Source organism: Pleurodeles waltl, chromosome 6 (assembly GCF_031143425.1).
Source record: "Pleurodeles waltl isolate 20211129_DDA chromosome 6, aPleWal1.hap1.20221129, whole genome shotgun sequence".
NCBI lineage: Eukaryota > Metazoa > Chordata > Amphibia > Caudata > Salamandridae > Pleurodeles > Pleurodeles waltl.
The window spans coordinates 849,165,200-849,180,781 of record NC_090445.1 but is presented as its reverse complement, the minus strand read 5'-3'; the positions used below and the strand labels follow the sequence as shown (position 1 = coordinate 849,180,781).

General features: G+C 45.6%; 1 protein-coding gene across 4 annotated transcripts in view; it reads left to right on the top strand.

Moving 5' to 3' along the window:
* KCNIP2 (potassium voltage-gated channel interacting protein 2) overlaps positions 1 to 15,582 on the top strand; it is a 1,298,474-nt gene that overhangs the window by 1,239,896 nt on the left and 42,996 nt on the right. For all 4 annotated transcript variants that reach the window (XM_069239572.1, XM_069239574.1, XM_069239573.1 and 1 more), the window contains one exon: positions 3,941 to 4,045. In XM_069239572.1, coding sequence (XP_069095673.1) covers positions 3,941 to 4,045 — 105 coding nt within the window. The remainder of the gene's footprint in view (positions 1 to 3,940; positions 4,046 to 15,582) is intronic.

The window sequence follows — 15,582 nt, the reverse complement described above, 5'->3', positions numbered from 1 at the left end:
TCCCCACACAGTTGGGGTGTTCAGCCGGATTTCTCCATGCCGCTGCAACGATGCGTTGGTTCCGTTGAGCAAAGCTTCGGTTCCAAGTGTGATGGTTCCAAAAGTGATGTGCCGGTCTAATTCATGCTGGAGGGGCGATGCGTCTATCTTCTCCAAGTGTTGGTTTTGAAGCAGTGGTTCTGGATGTGATGCAGTGGTTCTGAGTTTGATCCACTGGTCCATCCCCTGCAACAGTGCTGACGCATCAATCCCAATCTCGCAGTAGGTGATCCAGTGGTTCTGATAGGCGCAACGGTGACAGTGCGCATGTTCTGGCAGATGCAGCACTTTGTACCCACTTCCACGGGCACAGGACTGGACTGGCACCGTTTGGCAGTGTAAGACTTGCAGCAAGCAAAGTCCAGGTGGTGTGGGTGATGATGGGTCCCTGAGACTTCAGAAGAACAGGAGGCAACCCAGCAAGCCCTTGGACTCACTCTGGGTTCAATTAAGATGGGACCAGACCTTCCTCAGTAGGGCAGAGAGCATCAGGTAGCAGGACAGCAGTTGTTCCAGAGCAGTAGCCCGGAGTGGTGGCCCTTGAAGCAGCCCAGAAGTCTTTCTTCCTGCCAGAGTTTATCACTGGTCCAGCAGTGTACTGATTTGGTGGATCCAGAAGTCCGGTAACTATGCCCAGTGGTGCCTTTGAAGTGGGGGTGACTTCAAAGAAGGGCTTTGAAGTGCATAGAAGTCCTCTTTTCCTTCCCTGGCTCCAGACTAACTACAGCCTTCATGTGAGGGCAAGACACAGCCCTTTCAGGTGTGAAGTGTCAGTCCCCCCTCCTATCCTGCTCAGGATGACCCATCAGCATGCAAGTGCCCAGTCAGTCACACCTGCCCTTTCTTTGTGTGTGTCTCTCTACATGAAATGCAGGAAGCCATCTGTCACCCACCCCAGACTTGTATTCCAGAGACAGACAGAACACACTGAATGGTGTAATTTAAAAAATGCCAACTTTCTAAAAGTGGCATTTTCATAATTGCAATTTACAAACCAACTTCACCATAAGTTGTGTTTTTAAGTGGTGATTCCAGAGACACCAAATGTGGTGGTCCCATCTCTTCCCAATTGGAAATTACACTTATAAAATGTAATAAGCCAAACCCAGGGTTAACCTATGGGAGAGATAGGCCTTGCAGTAGGGAAAAACAAACTTGTTATTTTCACTAACTGGACATGTAAAATGTAAAAGTACATGTCCAACTCTTTGAAGACACTGCACCCTCTCCTTGGGGCTGTCCAGGGCTTACTTTAAGGGTGACTTTATGTATTAACAAAGAAAGTTTGGGCCTGACAAGAAGATTAACTTGCCATGGCAACATAGCAGTTTAAAACTGCACACACAGGCTCTGCAATGGCAGGCCTGAGACATGTTGAAAGTGCTGCTTAAGTGGGTGGCACAGTCAGTGCTGCATGCTCACTAGTAGCATTAATTTACAGACCCTAGGCACAAGTACTTTACGTTACTAGGGACTTATAAGTAAATTGATTATGCCAGTTGTGGATAAGTCAATGTTATCACACTTTAAGTAGAGAACACAAGCACTTTAGAACTGGTTAGCAGTGAAAAAATGCTCAGAGTCCTAAAGCCAACAAAAATGAGGTCAGAAAAAGTGGAGGAGGAAGGCAAAACGTTTGGGGTGACGTTGCAAAAATGGTAATTTCCAACAGTTGCCCACTGCCAGTTCTGTCCCTGAAGGGTAGTGCGACAGGACAGAGAGTGTGCTGATTTTTTAGTTGTTTGTCGGCCTGTTGAGTCTGATATGTTCTGTTGTTTATTTCCTTTGTATTACCACAAACCTTGCACCGCATCTCGCATAAATGCATGCAGTCTCTCATCCTTTGAAAATTGTCTATATATTGCCTCTCTGCAAATGTGGGCCACTCACTTAGTTGGCTGATTTGCTATTGGAGGCCACTTATATTTTGGTGCCCGGGCTTATTTTATTACCTAGTCTGGGTCTGGTGTGAGGGATATTTCCTTTCTGGTCTGTGCTGGCAGACAGAGATGAGCTTTCTGAGAGCTCAGAACTGGACCGTCTGCAGCTCTTCTGCTTTCTTAAATCAGCACTGCCTTCTGTTGCAACCTGGTGGCTCGCCTGCCCAGTCGAACAACTTGGAAGATACTCAGGACAAGTGCTCATGCTGACACACACACTCTACAGGCACATCTGGTGGCACAATCTAATCAGGTGAGTAATGCACTCTCTCTGCATTGAACTTCACTCATCTGTGCAGCATGTGGATTAACCTACTAGGCTGCCCTTACAGCTTTAGACATATGGTACTGAAAACCAAAGGCAAGTTATTCTTAACTTCAACAAGTTTTGAGACACACTGGTATCTACAACACCATGGTGTTTATTGAATAGTGTTGATCCACGATTTGTGTCTTGTTCTGCTAAGGATATGGATCCACAGGCCCCCTTAAAACCTTCTCATGGTGTGTCTTAATTACAATGAATGATGGCGCCACAGTTGTTTTACAGTACTGTCATCTGAGAAAGAAGCAGTAGGTTAGTGACCTTCCATTTCATGAGTTATGTATTTGTTTCATGGTATTTTTATTGCCTCTCATTGCTCAAACAGTTGTAAAATCTGTTATTTCGTTCTTTCGATGAAGTTCACTGCTTGGTTTTACTCACCAAAAAGTGTCACTCCAAGTGCTGCACATATGGCAGCCCAATGTCAGTCATAAGTACATCGAAACCATGGAAATGTCACTCATAAGCAATCTGAAAACGTGTCAAGTATGGGCTCTGTAAGGGTACGTCTCTACGAAATGAAGCTAGCTCCTCCTCTACTAAATTATGCTGCCTCCTCCCCACTTTTCCCTCACAGCTCCCCTTTTAGAAATGAATAGTACCAAAGTTGTATCTGTGTTCTCCTCCCTCAGAACGGAATGCAGGTCTGCAGTCCACTGTATCTTCAAAATTCTTGTTCATCAGGGTTGTCAGACTGTAATCCAGGTCATCAACTTCTTCTATACCAAACTCCAGCCTCTTTTTCACAGCAGAAGAAACTGAGATGGAATAGTTGGAACTATAAACACCGCCGTTTTTCATCATTGATATCTAAGTTTATAATAGGATCATAAAAAAACGAAAAAGGACTTTCACTTCAGTTTAAGCAAGTCCCTTCATAGTGGTATAATGACATGTCCAGCACTGCATCTTGCAAGGTTTTTGAAAAAATACATTATATTGTATTGTAGTGCACACAAAGTATTAACTAGGGAAAATGTACTATTAAGTGAATAAATTGCATAATTTGGCTAAAAAAACGTTCTTCTAACTTTAAATCATCCTGATGCAACTGGATCAAAAGCAACATTTACATTGTAAATATATATTTTAATCATTTGTTTTTAACCAACACTTGGCTCAAGATTAACGCTCGTTTATGATTGTTTACACTTTACATGAGTGAATACTGTCACTCCAATTTTGTTCTCTCTGCACCTCTCTTTGTGTTCTTCCTTCGTTTTCTCTTACTTCCTCACCATTTGCTGTGACACCTATATCTCACCTTTTCCAGCTTTGAAATCAGTACTCATTTATACCACTCTATCACCACTAACAATTCCTATTCCTATCTGTACACATCTTAATCTGTCCATTATCCTCAATCTTTCTTTGTTGCTGTGTTTTGCTTGTACTCTCTCACTAATTTTCTCACTATTTGTGTACTTCAAACAATGAAAAATAAATTTATAGTTGTAATTAAAATTGTTTCTTCCTAAATAGTTGCGTAAAGGCATCCTGTAGAAGCTATGATGAATTATTATCTCCACCAAATACTAAATGAAACTCAGTATTTCTAAACATTATGTATTATAATTGTTTAAGTCTTTTAATAAGTTTTGTTTTCCATCCACTTTATACCTACTTTCTCTAATAGGAAATGATGGATATCATGAAATCTATTTATGACATGATGGGCAAGTACACTTACCCAAGTATGCAAGACGAAGCCCCACGGGAACATGTTGAAAACTTCTTTCAGGTGAGTTGTCCAGACTGTAACTTCATCCCTAGAAGCTAATATCTGCACTCCATTTGTTGCATTGTACCTTTGCAGTCCAGTCATTACTTTCTATGTTTGCCACAGCTTATGGCAAGAAAGTAAGAGAATATTGTATTACACCATGGAGTGACAGAGTAAGTAACTAGTATTATTGTATGAAATGTACACACTTCGACAGAAAAATACATGAATATTATATTTGCAAGCAAGAGTGAGTGAGCTAGTGTTGATGACTGAATAATGGATTATAGATATTTGACAATTCACATAAGTGGGTGTCATCTACAGATGGTACATTGCATAATCTATGATAGCTGTGCAAATGGAATTTTCAACTTAGTGATTTTATCAGATTTTATGTTTTAGAGAAATGAGAATAAAATAACCTAAAAACATAAAGAAGTTAAAGAAAAGAACTCATTTAAGTGAATCATTCTATTTACAAGCTATTAAAATAATTAGTGTTAGACCTGGCATTCTTGGTGTGGTTTCCGCTAATGTTTTGCCCTCTGACCTCCTGCGTTTCAGACTCATTTTTGCTGGCTTCTAGGATTCTGTGCACTTTTCCACTGCTGACCAGTGCTAAAGTACAGGTGCTCTGTACTCTAAAACATGGTAACATTGGCTCATCCACTATAGGCATATTTAATTTACTTGTACTTTTGTAGTAAAGTGCATTATATGTGCCAGGGTCTGTAAATTAAATGCTACTTGTGAGCCTAAAGAACTGAGTGAGCCAACCAGTATTTTAGTCTTTTAAACATGTCTCAGACCTGCCACTGCAGAGCCTGTATGTGCAGTTTTAAACTGTCATTTCGACCTGGCAATTGTACCCACTTGCCAGGCCCAAACCTTTCTTTTTATTACATATAAGTCACCCCTAATGTAAACCCTGGTTAGCTCTAAGGGCAGGGTCCAGTGTATTTAAAATGTTGCACATGTACATCTTGTGTTTAAGATGCCAAGGTAGTGAAAAACTCCTAAATTCGTTTTTCACTGCTGTCTCGCCCATAGGTTAACATTGGGATGGCCTTAAAACATCTTCTAAGTGTAATTTCCAATTTGGAAGAGATAGAAATATGGTGTTTTGTGTCTCTGGACTCAAAATCACAAATGATGGTGAAGTCGGATTTTAAATTGTAAATCTCAAAATGCCACTTTTAGAAAGTTGGCATTTTCTTACATTAACCATTCTGTGTCTTACCCTGTCTCTGAATACACATTTGTGCTGGGCTGAGTGAGAGGTACACTATGTGTATTCTCTCCAGACAGCTACAAATATAGGACACTCAGCTGCATCTGCATTTATCTGCATACTGATGGGTCTTCCTGGGCAGAGGGAAGGTGGTGTCCTGTCTCCACACAAAAGACTTATTACCCCCACAGATAGCCTGGCAGACAGGGCTAGCATGAAAATGACCCTTGTGCACTTCAGAGAACTCCTTTGAAATTTCCCTTACATCAAAGGCCTTTTTGAGTATAATTACTGGACCCTAAACCCCACCATATTAGTTCACTTTGGGGTCCTGAGGAGACTCTTCAATCACGAGGAGCTACACTGCCAGGAGGGACTACCACTTTGCCAGTTTGCTTTGCTGTGTTAGCCTGCTGCCTATTACTTGCTGTGCTGCCAGGAGAGACTTCCACTTTGCACTGTGTTGTGCTGGGGTGGCATGCTGCCTGCTGCATCTGCAGTGAGGAAGGACTGACCCGGCCTCTACAACCTCTGCTCACCAAGAACTCCAAGGTTTTGTTGGTTTGCCCCCTGCAATGGAGCCTCGGGACGAGAAATGACTCCCATCCCATTCTGACTGCCAAAAGGGGTAAAAAAAGGTCAAGCAGGACGCTGCATGACTGTAGCGCCACGCTTAGATGCGGTGTCTCTTTCGGTCCTCGCTGCTGGAACACACTGCCGACACTCGGAGCGACATTCCCCGCGATTTTTGGTTGCGCGTCCTGGGAAGCATATATTTTGCTCCCGGTCGCACTACACTTACCTTTAGCCCCTTTTTTCTTCTATTTGTTTGGTGATGGTTTTTTTCGGGTCTTTTTCTTCCTGTCTCTGTCCATGCTTGTATCCATCTTGTCTTCTTTGTGTTTTGTGTCCCAGCATGCTCTAGTTTTCTTTTATACTACTTTCTTTTTTCCTATTCTGGTCTATGGGCTCTTCCCAATTCAAGATGGTGTTCTTTCCCTTTCCTGTGATGTCACTTCCCTTTTCCTCAGTATATAAGTCAGTCAGTCTTGTTCTACCTTGCGTTGCAAACACCTCCTTCTGGTTGTGCTCTTCGCTCCTGTTTTTTGTTCCTGCTTTTGCCTTGGGATATTTGCCTGTTCTTTGTTCCTGCTTTTTGCCTTGAGAAATTTTGCCTATTTTTTGTTCCTGTTGTCAAATCCTGTTTTTTCTTATTTTTCTTCAGGAGTTCCTGTTAGAGGTTTTTCCCCAGTTTTGGTTTTTTTTCCCTCTGGGACTCCTTCTGGAGGGTACGTCTGCTTTGACGTTACCTGTCAAGCGGCACCGTGGCTACTAGAAGGGGTCGTCCTTATCTGGGAATATCCAGAACCTGTAGAAGACCAGGTATATTCGCCAACCCGGTATCCAGAGGTGAGAAATCCAGCGCAGTTCGTAACAGTGACCCGCATATATCACACAAGAACGACTGCACCGAAGTGCTGACTCAAATCACCATATTTTTTGCATCAACAGATGCCGCAGTACCAAGAGAAGCCGGAGGGCGTGACCACCGCATTGTCCAGGTGATCTGGAGCCCCCTGTGACACATCGGTAACCCTCATCACGTAATTCTGCCTGAGGTATGACATCAGCATGGCTGAAGCCTTCTCCATGCCTACTGCACCGAAGGAGAGGACTGCCACACCCAGAGTCCCCAAAGTCTCGCCGCAGCTGATGACCTGAGACAAACGCCGCCGGCCAGCTCCCCAGCTTGGGAGACCTCAGTGCTGTGCCTCCATGAGCATGGTAACACTGCACAAGAAATCAAGAACGAGGGACAGTGGTCCTGAATTACCACTAGGAGACCATTCCCAAGGCCTCTCCACTCCCATTTGTGCTACCTCCGGATCCTTGTCTGTGTTGCTTCACCTGCAATGCCCCCTGTGTTGGGAGTAACACCTGTTCAGATCGAAAGAAAGTTTCCCACTACCAATCGCCCCATTTGTAGAACACGTGCTAGCGTTGCTAGTATTGGGGCCCATCACTTCATTACGACAACGTGCTATTTAGCACAGAAATCTTTTCGCTTCTCTGAAAGGAGACTCACTTGCACTGCTATCCTGGGATATCGTTGAATTAACTCCACACATTTCCATGCGGGAGGACTGAACATTGAGCAGTTTATAAAATTGATTCAGAAGTATTTATGGGATGTTTATCGTTTTGAACATATGTAAATTATATAAAGATTACCTTGCCTGCTTTTAGCTATAAGCACTAGAAAAAAAAGAAGCAAAAGTAAAGAAAAGAACAGAGGGATAAAAAGGAATGTAACAATGGAAATGGGATACAATAATATAATCATACAAAAATACCAACTCAAACAATAATAAGGCCCTTAATATGAGATAGTAATCTTGTTATGTAAAACATGTACCTTAGAGGGATCTCTTAATTTATTAGCAAAAGGCACTATAGATATCTTTTTGGAAATTGTTAGACTTTAATCAGTGGATCTACCCAGAAGAAACTTGGTTAATAGCAACCAAAATATATATCTTTTAATTTTTTTTATTTATTATGAACCATAAAGACAAAATAATGATCTGTCCTGTGGTGAGAATAAGCATCTTTCTACCAAGAAGTAGACTACTAGACCAATGACTCATAAAAAACTGTGCCCTGCGTTTGCCACTACTGAGTCCATGGTGAGGAGCAATACATCCAGTGGGAATAAGAGAAAAATGACGAAGGGAAGACACAAAAAATGGTCTTTCTCTTCTGGCTTGTCAGCCTGTCTTTGTAGCCGAGTGAAAACTGTGTGCTACCTGCAGTCACTCTGTCTTGTATATTTGAAATGTGTAAAAATTATATTAATCTGTGACAGTATATAATATGATGATTCACGCATATCAAAAAAGAGAGCTTTTACTGGTTTTGTTGCTGAAGCAGTGGGATATGGACCCCCCTCCCACATTTAAACAGGTAGTCGGGGCCGTCACCGGGCCTGATGGGAGTGATTTAAGGCATGGGTAAAGTGGGAAATTGCGCTGCCCCCCCATCTTCCAAGGGACTCGCTACTAGACTTAATGGGGCAGTCAGAAAGCAACATGATATAACTTTTCTATGCTAAGGGCAATTAGCAAGGCATACAGAAACCACCATTAACAAATGATGAATCTTGAAATTGTCTCGTGCAACTGAATGGAAAATTCTGGATTAAAATGATCAAAAGCCTTCAGAAAGTGAGATACATTGTGAATCAATGTCAGCTGAGACAGTTTTTCTAACTCAACATGCATTTCACATTCTAAAAAACTGAAGGCAAGATAAATAATGAAGACATTTGAACATCTCAGATTGTTATGTTTTTCTACACAAAAGAAGCATCTACTTTTTTGTGTATCTCTCTTTTGTCTCTCTCTGGATCACTATGTACCTTCTCAGGTCTCCTATCTCAACTCTATATCTCGCCCATCTCTACCTCACCTTTGTAGGAAAGTACCCTCTTTCTTGGCATGATTAACCCCATTTTCTGCCTGTTGCCTGTATGTTTCACTGTGTCTACTGGCTTCCTGCTAACCAGGACCCCAGTAGTTTTGCTCTCTCCTCTAAATTGTACCTTTTTATTCCCACAATTGGCATACTGGTCCCCCCATGTAAGTCCTTAGTATGTAGTACCTAGGTACCACGGGCATTGGGGTTCCAGGGGATACCTATGGGCTGCAGCAGTTATTCTGCCACCCATAGGGAGCCCATACAAAGGGTTCTGCAGGCTTGCCATTGCAGCCTACGTGAAATGGGTACTTGCACCCGTTTTTACTACAGGTCACTACACCAGGTCACTATAAGTCACCCCTATGGTAGGCCCTCCCAGCCCAGAGGGCAGGGTGCAGATACCTGTGTGTGAGGGCACCCCTGCACTAGCAGAGGTGCCCCCAGAAACTCCAGAGCCATTTTCCTGGACTATGTGAGTGTGGGGATGCCATTTCACACGTGTATTGGACATAGGTCACTACCTATGTCCACCTACATAATGGTAACTCCGAACCTGGGCATGTTTGGTATCAAACATGTCGGAATCAAACCCCAATACTGTTGAAAGTATTGGAAGTATGAGTCCATGCACTCCTTAAAGGACCCCCAGCATTGCTACCACCAGTCTTACCGGTCTTATCACCAGTTTTCCGGGCAGCCCAGCTGCCGCCACCTCTCAGACAGGTTTCTGCCCTCCTGCTGCTTGATCTGATCAAGCCCAGGAAGGCAGAACAAAGAATTTCCTTTGGGAGAGGGAGGTAACACCCTCTCCCTTTGGAAATAGGTGTGACTGGTTATGGAGGGGTAGCCTCCCCAAGCCACTGGTTAGCTTTGAAGGGCACATTTGGTGCCCTCCATGCATAAACCAGTCTACAACAGTTCCAGGGACCCCCAGTGGGCTCTGGCGTGAAACTGGAAAATCCCTCAACACCCCAGAGGTGGTGCTCAGAGCTCCTCCAGAGGGTCCAAGGGTTCTGTCATTTTGTTTCCAAGGTTAGCAGGGAACTGTGGGAGAATCTGAGTGGCCAGGCCAGGTAGGTGATGTCAGAGCCCCCTTCTGATAGGTGCTTACCCGGTAAGGTGACCAATCCCCTTTTTGGGGCTATTTAGGGTCTCCCTCTTGGGTGGGTCCTCAGATTCGTCTTGCAAGATTCCAGCAGGACTCCTCTGCAACCTCTGCATTGACTTCTGGCCACTGGAATCGCGACTGGACCCTCCAGGAACCGACAAATGCTGCTACAACAAAGAAGACTCTTCTGCAACTTTGTTTCCATGTCTCCTGCCAGCTTTGCAGCATTTCCCTGGCTGTGAATCCTCAGAAGACTGCAACTGTTCAGCCTGCACAAGAAGAAGGAATCTCTCTTGTAGTGAAGGAGTCACTCCCCTGCAACCGCAGGCTCCTACAACAAGCAACAACTGGCTGTGTGGATCCCTTCTCCTGCTGAGCTGCGTGGATCCTGCATCACAGGTGTTGGTCCTGAGTAGTCCTCTTGGTCCACTGTGCCAGCTCCCCAACTTTGTTGGAGGTAAGTCTTTGCCTTCCCATGTAGGACAGGACCCCCATGCACCACGTCTCTTGCAGCTGCCAAGGCTTGTTTGCATCTCCTCAAAGGGATCTTCAGGCGACGTGTAGCTCTAGCCCCCAGCACTCCATCCTGCACAGCACAGCCTCCTGCGTGGGTCTCCTGCAGTGTGGGATCCTCCTTTGTAGTGCAGCATGGGCTCCTTCTGCGACGTATGTGTCCCCATCCTGTGGGACTCCTGTGGGTGCTGCCTTTGCACCTGTGGACTCTGTGCAATGCTGAGGGTCTCCTGTGACTCATGGATAGAGCCCTCCTGGGCCTTGCTGGTCCACGGCAACACCTCTTTTCCACTAACTGCAAGTTTGCCTTTGCCAAGGCTTGTCGGTGGAATTCCTGCACCAACACCCATCTGCAATCTTCCTTCCAGTGTGGGACAGCATCTGCATCCATTCAGGAACTCTTCACCGGCTCCAGGGCTCCTGTTCTTCATCACCATCGACCGACTCCTGCTTCCACAGCTGGGTGGGTAGTAGCTCCTACTCCTCCTGGACTCCACTGTGACTCTTGGACTTGGTCCCCTCTCTCCACAGGTCTTCTTTCTTCAGGAATCCACCACTGGTCTTGTTGCAATCTTCTCTGAGTGTCTTCATTTTCTTCTTTTCCTCCTTTTGGGTGGTTTGGGGAAAATCCAATGATTCACTCCTGCATTCCTGGTCGCTGGTGGGTACTGTGTTATTTACCTTTGTGGTTTTCTAGTATTCCCAGCTCCCCTCTACACATTTTACTTACCTAGGTGGTAGGTTCAATTTTTTTTGTATATGGTTTGTGCTCCCCCTAGGGTCACTATTGGATATTGCTATTTGCTATAACCTTTTCTATGCCTATTTCTGATTGCTAGTGTATATATTTAGTATATTACTTACCTCCTAATGGTGGGTTACCTGTCTAGTATTTCGTGGTGATTTGTTCCAAAAATAAAGTGCCTTTATTTTTGTACAACTGAGTGTTTTCTTTCATGTGTGTAAATGCTTTATGACTACAGTGGTATTGCATGAGCTTTGCATGTCTCCTAAATAAGCCTTGGCTGCTCATCCACAGCTACCTCTAGAGAGCCTGGCTTCTAGACACTGCCTACACTTCACTAAGAGGGGATACCCGGACCTGGTATAAGGTGTAAGTACCTTGGGTACCCACAACACACCAGGCCAGCTTCCTACATTGGCGGTGCAGCGATGGGATAAGCACTTGCAATTGCCTTACCACTCTGTCAGTTGGTACTTTCCACAGGAAAGACCACTTACTAGCTAGGGACATACACATACACCTAGTGTAAGGACATAGCCTCTAGGGTTTGGGTAAGAGAGGGGTCTAGGCATAGCCCTTACTCCAAACATCTGTAAGAGAGACTAGAAGTTAGGGAGGTTAGGCACACCCTACACCACTCTAACATGTATTCAGTACCTAGCACATCTCAGACGTTGGGTTCTCACTATGAGGACCTTACCTTTCAGGAACTGAGGGAAGTGTGTAAGAGTATGAAACTGAAGGCAGGGAGGAACCCTAATAAGAGTCTGCTCTTAGGAATTCTCCTCCAGCATGACCAGGAGCATGCTGGTAACCAGGTGGAGAGGGAAGAGGAGCTAGACTCCCCCAGTGTTAGAAAGAGAGGATCTGGACTCTGAGTAGGGTCAGAAGGGTCCCTGAAAGGATCACAGGGCCTCTAGTAAACCTACTAGCGTAGCTGGGAGCACTAGTAGTGTTAAAGGTGACCATGTTAGTAGGCCCTCCTTTGTTCCCAGGGGACTAGTTCAGAGGGTTACCAAACCTAGGGCAGATCCTCATCCTGACACTCGCATGCCACCTCTGTATCTGAGGGGAGAAACTGCTCAACTCCAGAAGATGACTCCTTAGATAGGGAACTTAGGAAACTGAGGCTGCAGGAGGCCAAGCTGAGACTGCAGCAGCTACAGCTAGCCCTGGACATGGAGGCATTGGCAGTGGAGCGAGGGAGGCAGGGATTGGGGTTAACACCCCATGATGGCAGCAGCTTTGGTTTCAGGGAACCTAGGGTCAGGGGGGTCTCTTTTGATTCTATAAACCTTAACAAATGTGTTACCCCCTACAAGGTGGGGGATGGCATCCATAAGTAGTTCTCTGCTCTGGAAAAGGCCTGCAAAGTTCAGACTGTCCCCCAGAGACAGTGGGCTGCTATCCTTCGGCTCTCCTTCTCTGACAAGGGTAGGGATAAGCTTCTTACTGTCAGAGAGGAGAATGCTGACAATTACACAGTTTTAAAGTCTGCTCTGATAGATGGATTTTGTCTTACCACTGAATTAAGTTCAGGGAGACCAGGAAAGAGTCCTCCCAGGATTGGGTTTATTTTGTGGACTGCTCTGTGAAGGCCTTTGAGGGCTGGTTACATGGTAGCAAAGTCAGTTATTATGAGGGCTTGTATAATCTGATTTTAAGAGAGCATATACTGAACAATTGTGTGTCTGATTTGTTGCACCAGTACTTGGTAGACTCAGATATGACCTCTCCCCAAGAATTGGGAAACAAGGCAGACAAGTGGGTCAGAACAAGGGTGAGCAGAACAGCTCACACCGGGGGTGACACGGACAAGAAAAAGGAATCAGATTATCTCAGGGACAAAGGTGGAGACAAAACTAAACCCAAAGAGTGTTCATCAGGCCCACAAATTTCCTCTGAGGGTGGGTCCAAATCTTCTTCCTCTTTCCATAATAAAAAGCCTTGTTGATATGTCTGTAGGAACAAGGGCCATGGTGCAGGAGACAGCTCCTGCCCTATGAAAAGCACCAAACCACCCACCACTACAACCCCTGCCTCTACCACTAGTGCCCCTAGTAACAACAGTAGTGGTGGGTCAGGCAGTAATAGCCATTCCAAGGGTGTAGCTGGGCTCACTTTAGGAAGTGTAGTGGGGGCTGGCTTAGTTAGGGAAACTACTGAGGCTGTTTTAGTCTCAGATGGGGGCATTGATTTTGCCACCCTTGCTGCCTGACCCCTTAATATAGGTAAGTACAGGCAGCTGACCTTAATAAATGATGTTCAGGCAGAGGCCTACAGGGACACAGGTACCAGTGTCACTATGGTGACTGAGAAACTGGTGTCCCCTGAGCAACACCTACTTAGTCATCAGTACCAAGTGACTGACGCCCACAACAACACTGTATGTCACCCCACATCAGTTGTTGATTTCAGCTGGGGGAGGTGGTTACTGGCCCAAGGAAGGTTGTAGTATCCACAGACTTAACTGTATAGTGTCTCTTGGGGAATGACTTGGAGACTTCAGCTTGGGATGAAGTGGAGTTGGAGGCCCGTGCTGCAATGCTGGGCATTCCAGGGCATATTTTCGGTTTGACCAGGGCTCAGGCAAAGAAGCAAAAAGAAAAAGGAATCTTGGAGCCTGGAACAATGGTCCAAGAGGCTCCCAAAGCCAAGGGTAGGAAGGGCAAAAAGTTGCCCCCTACCCAACCCTCCAGTGAGGATTCCCCCTTTGAGGAGGAGGAATCCACTCCCTTGGTAGAACCTATACCTAAAGAGATGAAAGCTGATGCAGCTGAACTTCAAGAAGCAGGGGGCCTGCCAGTGAGGTGTTCAGCAGGGCACAACACACCTGTTCCACACTGGAAGGGTTAAGGCAACAAGCTGTCCTTCAGGAAGCAAGGGATGTCAGTGGCACCCACAAGGTGTATTGGGAAGACAACCTCTTACACTCAGAAGCAAGGGAACCCAAACCTGGTGCCACCAGGAGGTTAGTAGTACCTCTACATTATAGAGACTTTTTGTTGACCCTTGCACATGACATACTCCTGGCAGGTCACCTGGGGCAAAGCAAGACTTTGGACAGACGTGTCCCACACTTTCATTGGCCCCATATATCTGAAGATGCAAAGGTGTTTTATCACTCCTGTGTCACCTGTCAAGCCAGTGGCAAGACAGGTGGCACCCCAAAGGCCCCCCTAATTCCACTACCAGTGGTTGGGTTTTCCTTTGAGAGAGTTGGGGTGGATATTGTTGGCCCCCTAAACCCACCCACTGCCTCAGATTCATACTGGTGGTGGTGTACCATGTCACCAGGTATCCAGAGGCTATACCTCTAAGGACCACTACAGATCCTGCAGTGGCAAGGGCCCTCCTGGAAATCTCCAGGCCGGGCTTTCCAAAAGAGATGATATCAGACAGAAATACAAACTTTATATCTGCATACCATAAAGCCATGTGGAAAGAATGTGGTGTTAGTTACAAGTTTACCCCCCCCACCACCCTCAAACCAATTATATGGTTGAGAGGTTCAATAAGACTCTTAAAGGCATGATTATGGGACTCTCTTGAAAACTCATGAGGAAATGGGATGTCCTGTTGCCATGCCTCCTTTTTGCCTACAGAGAGGTTCCTCCGAACGGAGTGGGCTACAGCCCCTTTGAACTTCTGTTTGGTCACCTTGTTAGGGGCCCACTTGCACTCGTAAGAGAAGGATGGGAGCACCCTCTCAAGCCCCCTAATTAAGATATCCAGGATGGTTGAGTACATGAAAAAAGCCACTAAAAACCTTCAAGCCAGCCAAGAACTACAAAAGCAGTGGCATGATCAGAATGCTGTCCTAACTGTGCACCAGCCAGGACAGTCAGGACAGAAAGCGTGGGTCCTGGAGCCTGTTGCTCCCAGGGCACGCCAAGATAAATGGAGTGGTCCCCACACTATAGTGGAGAAAAAGGGTGAGGACACCTATTTGGTGGACCTTGGCCCTCCCAGAAGCCCCCAAAGGGGGCTTGATGTGAACTGCATTAAGCCCTACTATGACAGGGCTGATCTCACCCTGCTCATGGCATCTGATGAGGGACAGGAAGAAGAGAGTGGCCCTCTCTCTGATCTCTTCTCCACCACTGCTGCTGATGGCTCAGTGGATCGAGTGGTCCTAGCAGACTGCATTTCTGAGTCTCAGAAAGGGGGCTGTAGGAACCTCCTAGGCAAGTTCTCTGAGCTGTCTGACACCTGGTCAGACAACATGGTGTGAACACACCATTGACACATGGGACAGTTTGTCTGCTAAAAGTAAAATTTACAGACAACCTGATCACGTTAGGGATTGCATCAAAGCTGAAGTGCAAAATATGCTTGACCTAGGTGTGATTGAGCACACTGACAGCCCCTGGGCTAGCCCAGTGGTGCTGGTCCCAAAACCACCCTCCCAAAATGAGAAAAAGGAGATGAGGTTCTGTGTAGATTGCACATGGCTCAACACAGTCACAAAGAGTGAT